This window comes from Orcinus orca, chromosome 14, assembly GCF_937001465.1.
Source record: "Orcinus orca chromosome 14, mOrcOrc1.1, whole genome shotgun sequence".
Classification (NCBI taxonomy): domain Eukaryota; kingdom Metazoa; phylum Chordata; class Mammalia; order Artiodactyla; family Delphinidae; genus Orcinus; species Orcinus orca.
Window position 1 is genome coordinate 61,786,711 of NC_064572.1, and position 12,341 is coordinate 61,799,051.

General features: G+C 34.9%; 1 protein-coding gene across 3 annotated transcripts in view; it reads right to left on the reverse strand.

The window, feature by feature from the left end:
- HPSE2 (heparanase 2 (inactive)) overlaps positions 1-12,341 on the reverse strand; it is a 638,970-nt gene that overhangs the window by 519,401 nt on the left and 107,228 nt on the right. For all 3 annotated transcript variants that reach the window (XM_004268436.4, XM_004268434.4, XM_049697113.1), the window contains one exon: positions 7,260-7,421. In XM_004268436.4, the coding sequence (XP_004268484.1) occupies positions 7,260-7,421 (162 nt within the window). The remainder of the gene's footprint in view (positions 1-7,259; positions 7,422-12,341) is intronic.

Consider the following 12,341-nt stretch of genomic DNA (forward strand, 5'->3'; position numbering starts at 1 on the left):
CCATAATTCAAAAAGAGTCATGTACCAAAATGTTCATTGCAGCTCTATTTACAATAGCCCGGAGATGGAAACAACCTAAGTGCCCATCATCGGATGAATGGATAAAGAAGATGTGGCACATATATACAATGGAATATTACTCAGCCTTAAAAAGAAACGAAATTGAGCTATTTGTAATGAGATGGATACACCTAGAGTCTGTCATACAGAGTGAAGTAAGTCAGAAAGAAAAAGACAAATACCGTATGCTAACACATATATATGGAATTTAAGAAAAAAAATGTCATGAAGAACCTAGGGGTAAGACAGGAATAAAGACGCAGACCTACTGGAGAACGGACTTGAGGGTATGGGGAGGGGGAAGGGTGAGCTGTGAAAGGGCGAGAGAGAGTCATGGACATATACACACTAACAAATGTAGTTAGGTAGATAGTTAGTGGGAAGCAGCCGCATGGCACAGGGATATTGGCTCGGTGCTTGGTGACCGCCTGGAGGGGTGGGATAGGGAGGGTGGGAGGGAGGGAGACGCAAGAGGGAAGACATATGGGAACATATGTATATGTATAACTGATTCACTTTGTTATAAAGCAGAAACTAACACACCATTGTAAAGCAATTATACCCCAATAAAGATGTTAAAAAAAAAAACAGGTTTGTATAAAATTATATGTGTTTCCTATACATTTATGGCTTATGTATATGTGTGTGTATGGATAGAGAGATGCCTAGAAGAATGTTAATCAAAATATCTTTCCTCTGTCATAATAATAAATAATAATAAAGTCATTCTCATTTTGAAAAAAATATATTTTGACTTTCAAGGGATTGGTTTTAGTGGATAAATATTCAGATGCTTATACACATGAAATAGTGAAGTCATTTTCATTAAAATCATGTGAAAAGCAGCTATCACCACTATTTTTCAATATTTTGGGGAGGTTTTTAGAAAATAAAAGGAAAACAGTAGGTAAAAATTTAGAAAATAGAAAAAATCTACCTTTGTCTTTGATCAATAGTTTCTCTTTATACTGGAAATAAGTTATAAAGAGAAAGAAATTCATTTTCAATATCAACAAAAGCATAAAATATTAAAGAATATATTTAACAAGAAAGGTACAGAAAAATTATAAAACATTATCAAACAACATAAAACAAGAACTGAGCAAGTGAAAAGATATATCATCGTAAGTGGAAGACTTAACATCAGAAAAATATCAATACTTCCCAAATTAGAATACAGATTGAATATAACTCCAATCAAAATCCAGCAATGAATTTTCTTTAACTAGAGAAAGTGAAAGTTTATTTCAAAAAGTAATTATATGAGAACAGCTGTAAAAACCTTAGAAAAGAGAAACAAAGGTTAATAAGCCTTACCAGACATGAAAACAGTATAACACTGGCACAGAAATAACGAATAAAAAAATAACATAACGTAGAGTTCAGAAATAGGTACAAATATATGTGGGAGTATAATATATAACATATATGATGTTTCAACTCAGAGGCAAAAGAATGTTTTATTTTAAAAAAAACAGTGTATGCAAAGCTGGCTAGCTACTTGGAAGAAAACAATGTTACATGCTTACATCACACTATATATAAACATAAATTCCAGTCATAGTAAAAGATTAAAGCTCTAAACTAAAAAGAGTTGAAAAATAAATGACATTCAGGGAAGAAAATGGTTTACAATACATAGGACAAAGGATTAACATTCCTAACTCACAGAGAGCACTTATAAACTGATAAGAAACAGATTAACACCCAATTTTTTTAAAAGGCAAAGATATGAATAGGTAATTCACAAAACAGAAAATATAAATCACCAATAAATATGTAAAAATATACTCGCCCTGGCTCTGGCCAGAAAATGGCAACAATGAGATAATATTTTTCACCTGTTAAAGTGGAAAAGATTGAAAAGAGCACTAATACCCAGCACTAATGAGAATGTTAGGAAATAACTGCTCTCATACATGGCTAGTGGGAATGCGAATTGCTACAATCTTTTCTGAAAATTATCTGGCAGAATGCATTATAATTTTAAATGCAAACCATAAAAGCAAAACTGGACTTCATCAAATTTATAAGTTTCTGCTCTTTGAAAAAAGCTGTTTAAAAATATAAGGACAAGTCACAGAGGAAAAATGTATTTGCAAATCGTATGTCAGATAAAGGACTTGTAGCCCAAAATAAATACAGAACTCTCAAAACTCAATAGTAAGAAAACAAAAGTCATTATTTTTTTTAAATGGGCAAAAGGTTTGAACAGACACTTCACCAAAGAAGATATATAGATAGCAAATAAGCAAAGAACAGATACTCAATATCATTAGTCATAAGGTAAATTGCAAATTAAAACCAAAAGATACTACTACTACGTACCCACTAAAATAGCTAAAATTTAAAAGACAGACAATGCTAATTATTGGCAAGGATATGGAGTATCTAGAACTCATACACACTGTTGGTGGAATGCCAGATAGTACGGCCACTTTGGAAAACAGTCTGACAGTTTCTTATAAACAGGCATCATAAAATCAAGCAATCCCACTCCTAGGTACCTACCTAAGAGAAATGAAAACATATGTCAACACAAAGATCTGAGAGTAAATGTCTACAGTGGCTTTATTCATAATCACCAAAAGCTAGAAATAAACCAAATGTCCATCAACAGATGCATGGATAAATAAATTGTAGGATATTCTTAACATGAAATATTACTCAGCAACAAAAAGAAATGAACTGCTAATAAATGCAAAAAGATGACTGAATCTCAAAAACATCATGCTAAGTGAAAACAATCAAACACACACAACTACTTTATTTTTCCATTGATATGACATTTAGGGACAAATATCAGATCAGACACAGCTAAGGCTGAGAAAGGAGAGTGACTGCCAAGGAAGACAAAATAATTTTTAGGGTGAAGGAAATGTTCTATATCTTGATGGTGATGACAGCTATATGACTCTATAATATATTAACCTGTCCAAATTTATTTATACTATAATGTAAATTACACCTCAATAAACCTGAATTCATAAAATTTAAAAATATGTACCTTTTGACCCAGACATCCACTTTCAGAAATCTCTTCTACAGAAATAAATGTGTAAATATGCATAGAAATTAATATACACTAATAGGGAAATGGTAAAATAAAGTATGTTACATTCAATACTATGGAATATAATGCAAATAATTAAACAGACCTGGATATAGTCCTTTGAGAACTGAAAGAATACTTATTTGGGCCCTTTGCTCAACTGAAGTTAGAAAGATTGGCCACAACAAGGAAGTATGAGCCTCTTTTGCTCAATTCATTTACCACAGTAATACAATAAAGCTAACCACAAGAATCTCAGTATATTTTGGAATCTAATGACTGAAAGAAGAGGTACAAAACCATAAGTAGCAGACAATAACATAACAAGAGTCCTCATAAAGGAATTTTGGAAAGCATCTTGAGTAATGCCATCCATTTATAACGGCTATACGGTTCAGGCTACCTGGAAACAAGAGTTGACTAGATGACTTCACAACACAAATTTTTTAAAAGTTGACTTCATTACAGGATCATTCACTATGTTCTAATTACTATGCAGAATGCAGCACAAATATAATATTCCTTGCCTTCTGGGAGTTTATGTTCTAAAGAAAATCCTAGAAAGTGTATTGCCCCTTAAGGCTGGCTTTTAACTTTTTATTTTCTGTTTTTCATTTGATTATAGTACAGGCATCCGCCACAAAAGTTCAATTTATACCTCGAAAGAGGGGGGTTCGCCAGGGGAGGGGAGACAAATAACTAAATTCAAACCTATAAAGTTATTTAATAGATGTCCAAATTAACCCTTAAAAAGTAGTCTTTGAGTGAACTTACAATGTGTACACAGCAGAACATTTTCAACAAACTTACAGAGCATTATCACATTAAGAATCATGAGAGCACAAAGATACAGAAGACATGATCACTGTTCTTTCTTAAAGTCACCTACCCAACTCTCCCTTTCATTTATCACTCCTTGAGTAACATGCACAGTGACATTTAATACTCTCAGATTCAAGAAGCTACAGGACAAGATTACATGCATGTGTTGGTGAGTCAGTGTAAAAAAGTGCAGCATATTTAAAATAGTTCTATCATTGATGTTCTCCTGGAATTCCTCCATCACCTTCACATAACCTTAGAGTTTACTTCAAAAACCCTCCAGATTAGGTGAGGCTAACATTATTTCCAATACCGTGTAAATCATTCACATGAAGATATTAAGACATGTTTAATATTATGCAAAAATACAATCCATTTTTTAAAAAATATTATACAATAAGAACCACGTGTTTCCATTAACTGGTTGTCACTAGAACTGTAGAGTTGTTTTCCTTTTATTAAATGTTCAGAAGATCCTCAAAGCTAGAATATTATTTGCCCTCATCTGAAGGATGGCTGTTTAAGAGAGATCACAAGCTAGAATGCAGAATATGAAGGCATACCTCTCACTTCAATGCTGACAGATCAGCTAAAGATGGAACACCTAAGAATGAGGGCTTGCTTGTGAGGTGAAGGGCAAGAGCCATCATTTTTAATAAGCTTTTAAGCAGCTGCCATTTCCATCACTTTATTAATTTCTTACTATACTGACATTTCAATCACTTTATTAATTTTTTTCCTCTACTGTTAACTTAGTTGTCCAATTTAAAAATAAAGACTATACCACTAACTGACCACTAACAGGAAACAATCATGATACACTGCTACACATATACATGAAATTCTGTAAATAATTGGGGAGAGGGGTTGAGGGGAGAGCAGAGACATTAAAAAGTGATCTCTGGGCTTCCCTGGTGGCGCAGTGGTTGAGAGTCCGCCTGCCGATGCAGGGGACACGGGTTCGTGCCCCGGTCCGGGAAGATCCCACATGCTGCGGAGCCTGCGCGTCCAGAGCCTGTGCTCCGCAACGGGAGAGGCCACAACAGTGAGAGGCCCGTGTACCGCAAAAAAAAAAAAAAAAAAAAAAAAAAGTGATCTGTTTCTGAGATTTTGGAGGCCCAGTTTCCTCATCCTGTTCCCACATACTTTCATGGCAGACATTTCAAACATGCCAGAGTTATACAAAATAAGTAAAACATCACCAAGCAGAAATCCTAGGGTAGGTGTTCTGAACATGTTGGTAAAGAAAGTCACTTCATTTGAGAGGTCTCTGCCCCTTCAACCTCACCCTCCTTACCAATATACATTCATCACCGAAAAGGGAAATATTTACAGAAGTTAGTTTAGTTATGTTTAAATATTATGTTTAGCTGTCTGGAGACCATGTTCTCAAAATTTATACAAGAAATCAAGGATTAAACTTCATAACAATTAGAAAACTACACTGTGTAAAATCAAAGACTTAGTTAAAGGATAGTAAAATAGTTTTACCATTGTTGCTAAAATGAAATGACTCCATCTCTTCTCAACACCTGGCACCAAAACCTTTTGAACTTTCACGTAAACAACCCAGGGCACACCAAATGCTCTGTCTGCAGCAAGGTACCACCTCTGCAACAGGCATTTGGGTGAAAAATGTGGAAAATGCCTGAGGGCTCTTTGAAGCAGCTTGGGAGAAGTGAGAGCAGGAAAGAGGCTCTTCTCTAGGGTAAGTTTGTTTAGTAGAAAGTAAGCAAGTTGTCAGGGTAAAAGTTGACAATGTTGATTCCAACAGTTTGAACTGAGAATAAACATCCAAAGGGATTATGTTACTGAGAATTAGAAAAGATTCCATTGAACTCAATAGAGCACTTGTGTTTTCAAAGATAATATGCCTTCAAGCCACACTCTGGATGCACAGTTTAGGATTAGAATTACCCTAAGCTCTTTCTATGCCACATTAAAGAACACAGGGTCTGACATCTCTAATGTATGCCTAAAAATATTAGAATAAGGATAGCTTAAAATACTGCATTTCCAATAACTGAATTGGAAAATACTATATACATTTACTATTTGTACATTTGAGGTAGACTGAAGAAATTTGGAGAAAAATATGTTCTTCCCAAACATCTAAACTTAAATACAGTTTCACTAACCAATTTAGGATTTATTAGCCATAAATCACTTTTAAGTTTTCCTTCCTTAATGACCTATCAAAGAACAAAAAATAGTGCCTATACTTATGAAATCTATAATCCTTTTCTCTGCTCTCCAAAGCCACATTTAAATCTGGCTTTCATCTCATGCTGCTGAGTTTTCCACCAGGTACAGATGTAGAGTCAGAAGAGACTTGTGCTTTTTCAAAAGCAAAACAACCTGGTTGCTGGAAGCAACCTGGTGAAATGCCAGGAAGCCTGTAAAAAATTTTTAAATTTTCCTAACTTGGAGTTTACAAAAATAAGTGTGAGATGTTCATAGCCTGTCAGGCATTCCATCTTTTTATTTTTTTAATATTCATAAACAAGGGAAAACACACACTTTGATTTATTAAAATTTATTTGAATCAAGATAATGCAGATCTGCCTTGCATTCCCTTAAGAAAATGGAGGTAACTCAGACTGCTCTTCTTAGTTCATCCAAGTCCTACATGATTCTCACATTAGAGTGTGCTATTAGAATTTTTTTCCAAAGCTTGACAAAGGCATGCAACTCACATGCTCTTTACCAGCAAAGTCCGCAGCAGCCCTGCAAAAAGTTGTTTCTCCTTTGAGCTCTCACATATATTCATTTCCCTCCTAGAACCAAGGATGTAAAGGAGTATGGCTCAGTCTCATAGCCTCTTTGTTCTTAAAAAGTAAATCAAATTCCCTAGATATTTTCAAACTCCACCAAGAATATAGAACATTCTCAGCTCTGCCTGTGGATCATTATCTCTTTTACATTTCATCTTTATATTCACTGGGTTCACAGAAAGGGCATACACAGAAAGAGGAAAATAGCTGTTTCTTAGACACCAAATTTAGTAATTTTCTCAAATCTATTGGCACACATCTAAAAAGTCATATTTTTACAAGGCTTCATTAGGTTTTCATTGGTTCTCTCTTTTGAGAACACACATGCTGAACCGCCCATAACCTCAAGCCAAAATACATCTGCAAAATGTAATAAATATTTTATATGAATATAAGAGTCATCACAATTTTAAAAGGGATAAGTGGGAAAAGACAGACAGATGCAGCTCATCTGAATCCCACTTTAGTGTCTTCCAAGCATCAAGTTGCTAACTGATGGAGACCATCAATCTACAGTGCTCTAAGATTCCAGCCGACGCCAACAGCCTTACCTGTTAATACGAGATTACTGTAAGTATTGGAGAATTGCTCCTTTAGAAGAACCAGATGCATCTGAGCTGCCTTCTCCCGTTGGAGCTCCAGCATAACATCAGGGTGCTGGGCAATCTTGCAGCCTTTCTGTTTATCCAAGGCAACATCACTTCGAACAATGTCTAAGAAAAGAAAGAAAGAATACAGGCAGCAAAAAACAAAACAAAACAAAAGCCATATACACATCAAAGTCCTGTTGCACCCAATATGACAGAATTTATAAACTACCAGCATTTTCATCAAAGTGAAGAGATTCAGAAATAATAAACCTGAAGGGTCTCCTACTTCATGATGCATCCTACAAGTTTCTCTGGTCATCTCCAAATTCTCTGGAGATTTCTGTTTCTTAGCTTTCTCTGACCTCATTTAAGATTCTCACTCCTCCATTCCCCTTCTCAGCTCACATCCAGGACTTATGTGCCTCCTGGTCCCCTTACTTAACATATTTTACCATGGAGAAAAATAATACGACCTTGCCTGAATACTAGTGACTATGAAGGTCATTCCCTCTACTTCAGGCTGTAGGACTGGGTGATAGCACCAGCATGTGTATTCAGGATACTTGGCCTGTTTTCAAATTTACCCCCCACCCAGCCCATTCAGCTCAAATGAAAGCTGCCATTCTGTGGTATAGCTGCTTAGGACTTCTACTGCTATTTTTCATGTACCTCTGAGTATATTCAGACTCATTAATTGCCCTTTAAATATATAAAGTATATAAAAGTATTTTGTGGGTCACTGAAGAAAGCAAGAGTAGGGCTAGAGTCACTTTGGAGAACTGCCTCTTTCCCAATTATTTTCCTATTAGTGATAGGCTGCCTTTCACACTTCAGTATGATTTTCACTCAAAGCATATGTATTCTCCAGAAAACAGCCCTTCTCAAAAACAAACATTCATCTAGAATGCTGCCCAAAAGCAGGGACCTTTTATGTCCTGAAGTAACTTGTTTATTTTTACAAATTAAAAGATAACTCAGCTGATTATCATAGGGACAAACGATATTAGCAGCAGCTATCGGAATGACAACTCTAGAAACTTTCAAGTTTTACGTAACAAACTGAAGGATTTTAGGGAAAAAAAGTGCTAAAAATAAAACAACTGCTCTGCCACTACTGACACCAACGGCTTTGGAAAAGAAAAACTAATGCCCATGTCAATGGTACCAATAGGAAAGTTTTGGCTCTTTAAGCAATATCAATGACACCTAAGAGAAAATAGGGCATGTGACATGCAGGGCTGATCATCACTCTGTGCAAAAGATTTTCAAACACATCAAAAGAGCCCTAAAAGAGAAGATCAGATATAAAAACAAACCCATGACAACTTCTTCTACCTTCTGAGCATTAGGATGTGTGGTTGACAAAGATTAGCCAGATGTAAGAATGGTCCTCACTCATTCTTAGATAAAAATAGAGGAGCTGGTTGGAAATAATGCAATATTTATGCCTAAACATATTTATACTAATTTCTAGGATGTAGGCAATAAGACGCACGCATTTAACAATCAAGTAAGTAATAATCTCATAGATTTTCTGAGCCTTGAATAAAAAATTAGAATAAATTTAAGAATACACTCTAGTTTATAAGATCATCAATAGAAGGTAAGAGGAATAATGAATACAGTATACATCTATTTAAGTTACACTCTGTAAAATTTTTTAAATACAGTATATCATTGAATTCTTCCAACCATCAATGAAAGCAGACGTTGTTGACTAGCTGACCCAAATCCTAAACACAATCCCTTCTCCTTTGCCTTGCTCTACTACAGAGACTGAAGAGCTAAAATATATAATTCCCCAGCTTTCCTTGAAGCAAAGAGTGGCCATGTAACATGCTTCTGGCCAATGAGCTGCAGGCACACATCACTAGTAGGACCTCCCTGGCCAAATTAAAAGACAGAACTTCACTAAGACCAGCTTTTTTTCCTTCAGCCCTTTAGTCCTTCCTATTCTTTATGCCTAAAACAGAAAGTTATAGTAGCCATTTTGTGACAATGAATCAGGAAGCAAGAGGGCAAAAGTCTTATGCACTAAGGATGGTGAACAGGAAGATGGGAAGAGCTTAAGTCCCCTAACGTCATTATTGAGCTACCATACTTGTGCTAGACTGCCTATCTTTTGTTTCTTGTTATGTAACATGAAAGCACTATTTGTATAAACCATTAACAGTCAGTCATGTATTTTTGAAATCCTAATCTGTTTTGTAATCCTAAATGATAATGAGTAATTTTATTACCCCTAATTTATATATGGAAAAACTGAGGTCCACAAAGCATAAGTGACTTGCTCAAGTTCACATATGATGGTCAGTCCCCAAATCCAGAATTTTCAAAGCCAAATCCACTGATCTTTCCAGAAGTTACTCCTATATAGAAACTCAAGAACTTAATAGTAAAGTATGGTAAACAGTAAAACTGAGGAAATAGAAAGAAAACCTTTTTATACTATACAGTAGCATACCACAGCTGATCTATCCAGAAAAGAAATATCGATGATACTTTCCCAAAAAAAAACATTACAAAACTCGTACCAAAATATACTCCAAAGAGGAAAAAGAGGTTTCAATTATCCTGATATCTTCTAATAGAAGTCTAATTCAAAGGGTAGAATATCTACTAAACTCTCTATTTCCTATCTAACAAATGTATTGTGCAGAAGGTAGAAGCAGCATAATTACAACTGATATCCTCAACGTCATTTAAGCCAGAACCTTGAAATAAAGTGAACAAATTACCTAATATTAAGAATAGTAAGAAAAGAAAACAATGGGCATGGCCTAACAAACGTCATAGACTTTAAAAAGTACATTTCAACAATGTTTGGGGAAAACATAGATTTACAATATAGAATTTTTTATTGAGGTATAGTTGATTTACAATATTATATTAATTTCAGGTCTACAAAATAATGATTCAATATTTTTATAGATTATACTCCATTTAAAGTTATTATAAAATATTGGCTATATTCCCTGTGCTCTACAATATATCCTTGTGGCTTATCTATTTTATATATGTAGTCTGTAACTCTTAATCCCCATCCCTATTTTGCCCCTCCCCGCCTTCCCTCTACCTACTGATAACCACTAATTTGTTCTCTATATCTGTGTCATTTTGTTTTGTTATATTCATTCTTTTGTTTATTAGATTATTCTACATATAAGTGATAACATATAGTATTTGTCTTTCTCTGACTTATTTCACTAAGCATAATACTCTCCAGGTCCATCCATGTTGTTGCAAATGGCAATATTTCATCTTTTTATGGCTGAGTAATATTCCACTGTTCTATCAACAGATGAATGGATAAAGATGTGATGTGATATACACACACACACACACACACACATATATATAATCTCACGTGTGACTGACCTCCTGTCGGTCATATGACTTATAAATATTTTTTTCCCATTCAGTAGATTGTCTTTTCATTTTCGCAATGGTTTCCTCTGCTGTGCAAAAGCTTTCTAAGTCCATTTGTTTAGTTTTGCTTTTGTTTCCCTTTATCTTAGGAGATAGATCCAAAACATATTGCCATGATTAATATCTAAGAGTGTTCTGCCTATGTTTTCTTCTAGGAGTTTTATGGTTTTCAATCTTACATTTAGGTCTTTAATCCATTTTGAATTTATTTTTGTATATGGTGTGAGAAAGTAGTCCAGTTTGATTCTTTTGCATGTAGCTGTCCAGTTTTCCCAGCACCACTTATTGAAGAGAGTGCTTTTCCCCATTGTATATTCTTGCTTTTTTTGTCATAGATTAATTGACCATAAATGTGTGGGTTTATTTCTGGGCTCTCTATTCTGTTCCATTGATCTGTGTGTCTGTTTTTCTGTAGGTACCATTCTGTTTTGATTACTGTAGCTTTGTAGTACAGTCTGAAGTCAGGGCATAATACCTCTGGATCTGTTCACCTTTCTCAACATTGCTTTCGCTGTTCAGGGTCTTTTGTGTTTCCATACAAATTTTAAAATTGTGTTCTAGTTCTGTGAAAAAAATGCCATTGATATTTTGATAGGGATTGCATTGAATATATAGATTGCCTGGGGTAGTATGGTCATTTTAACAATAATGATTCTTCCAATCCATGAACACGTAATATCTTTTCATCTGTTTGTGTTATCTTCAATTTCTTACACCAGTGTCTTATAGTTTTCTGAGTACAGGTCTTAGGTAGGTTTCTTCCTAGGTATTTTATTCTTTTTGATGTGATTGTAAATGGGATTGCTTCCTTAGTTTCTGTTTCTGATAGTTCATTGTTATATAGAAATGCAAAGATATCTGTATATTAATTTTGTATCCTGCAAATTTACCAAATTCATTGATGAGCTCTAGTAGTTTTCTGGTGGTGTCTTTAGGATTTTCTACGTACAGTATCATGTCATCTGCAAACAGTGACAGTTTTACTTCTTCTTTTCCAATTTGGATTCCTTTTATTTCTCTTCCTTCTCTGATTGCTGTGGCTAGGACTTCCAAAACTATGTTGAACAGAAGTGGTGAGAGTATCTAGGCACGCTTCTGGCCCATACAAGTCGATATGCAGAATTAACCATCACAGTGACATTCTGGAAAAGGCAAACCTATTGTGCAGTAATCAGATCAGTGATTGCAAGAGAAACGGAGATTATTGAACACAAAAAAGATATGAGGGAAGTTTGGGAGAGGTGATGGAATGTGCCATATTTTTATGTGGTAGTACTTACACGACCACATAGGTCTGTCAGAACTCATTGAATTTTACACATAAAATGGGTGAATTTCCTTATATGTAAGTATACCTCAATAAACATGAATTTTTAAAAAAAAGTGGTGAGAGTAAACATCCTTGTCTTGTTCCTCATCTTAGAGGAAATGTGTTCAGCTTTTCACCATTGAACATGATGTTGGCTATGAGTTTGTCATAAATGGCCTTTACTGTGTTGAGGTATGCTCCCTCTATGCTCACTTTCTAGAGATTTTTTATCATAAATGGATGTTGAACTTTATCAAAGCATTTTGTGCATCTATTGAGATGACCATATGGCTTTTATCCTTCAA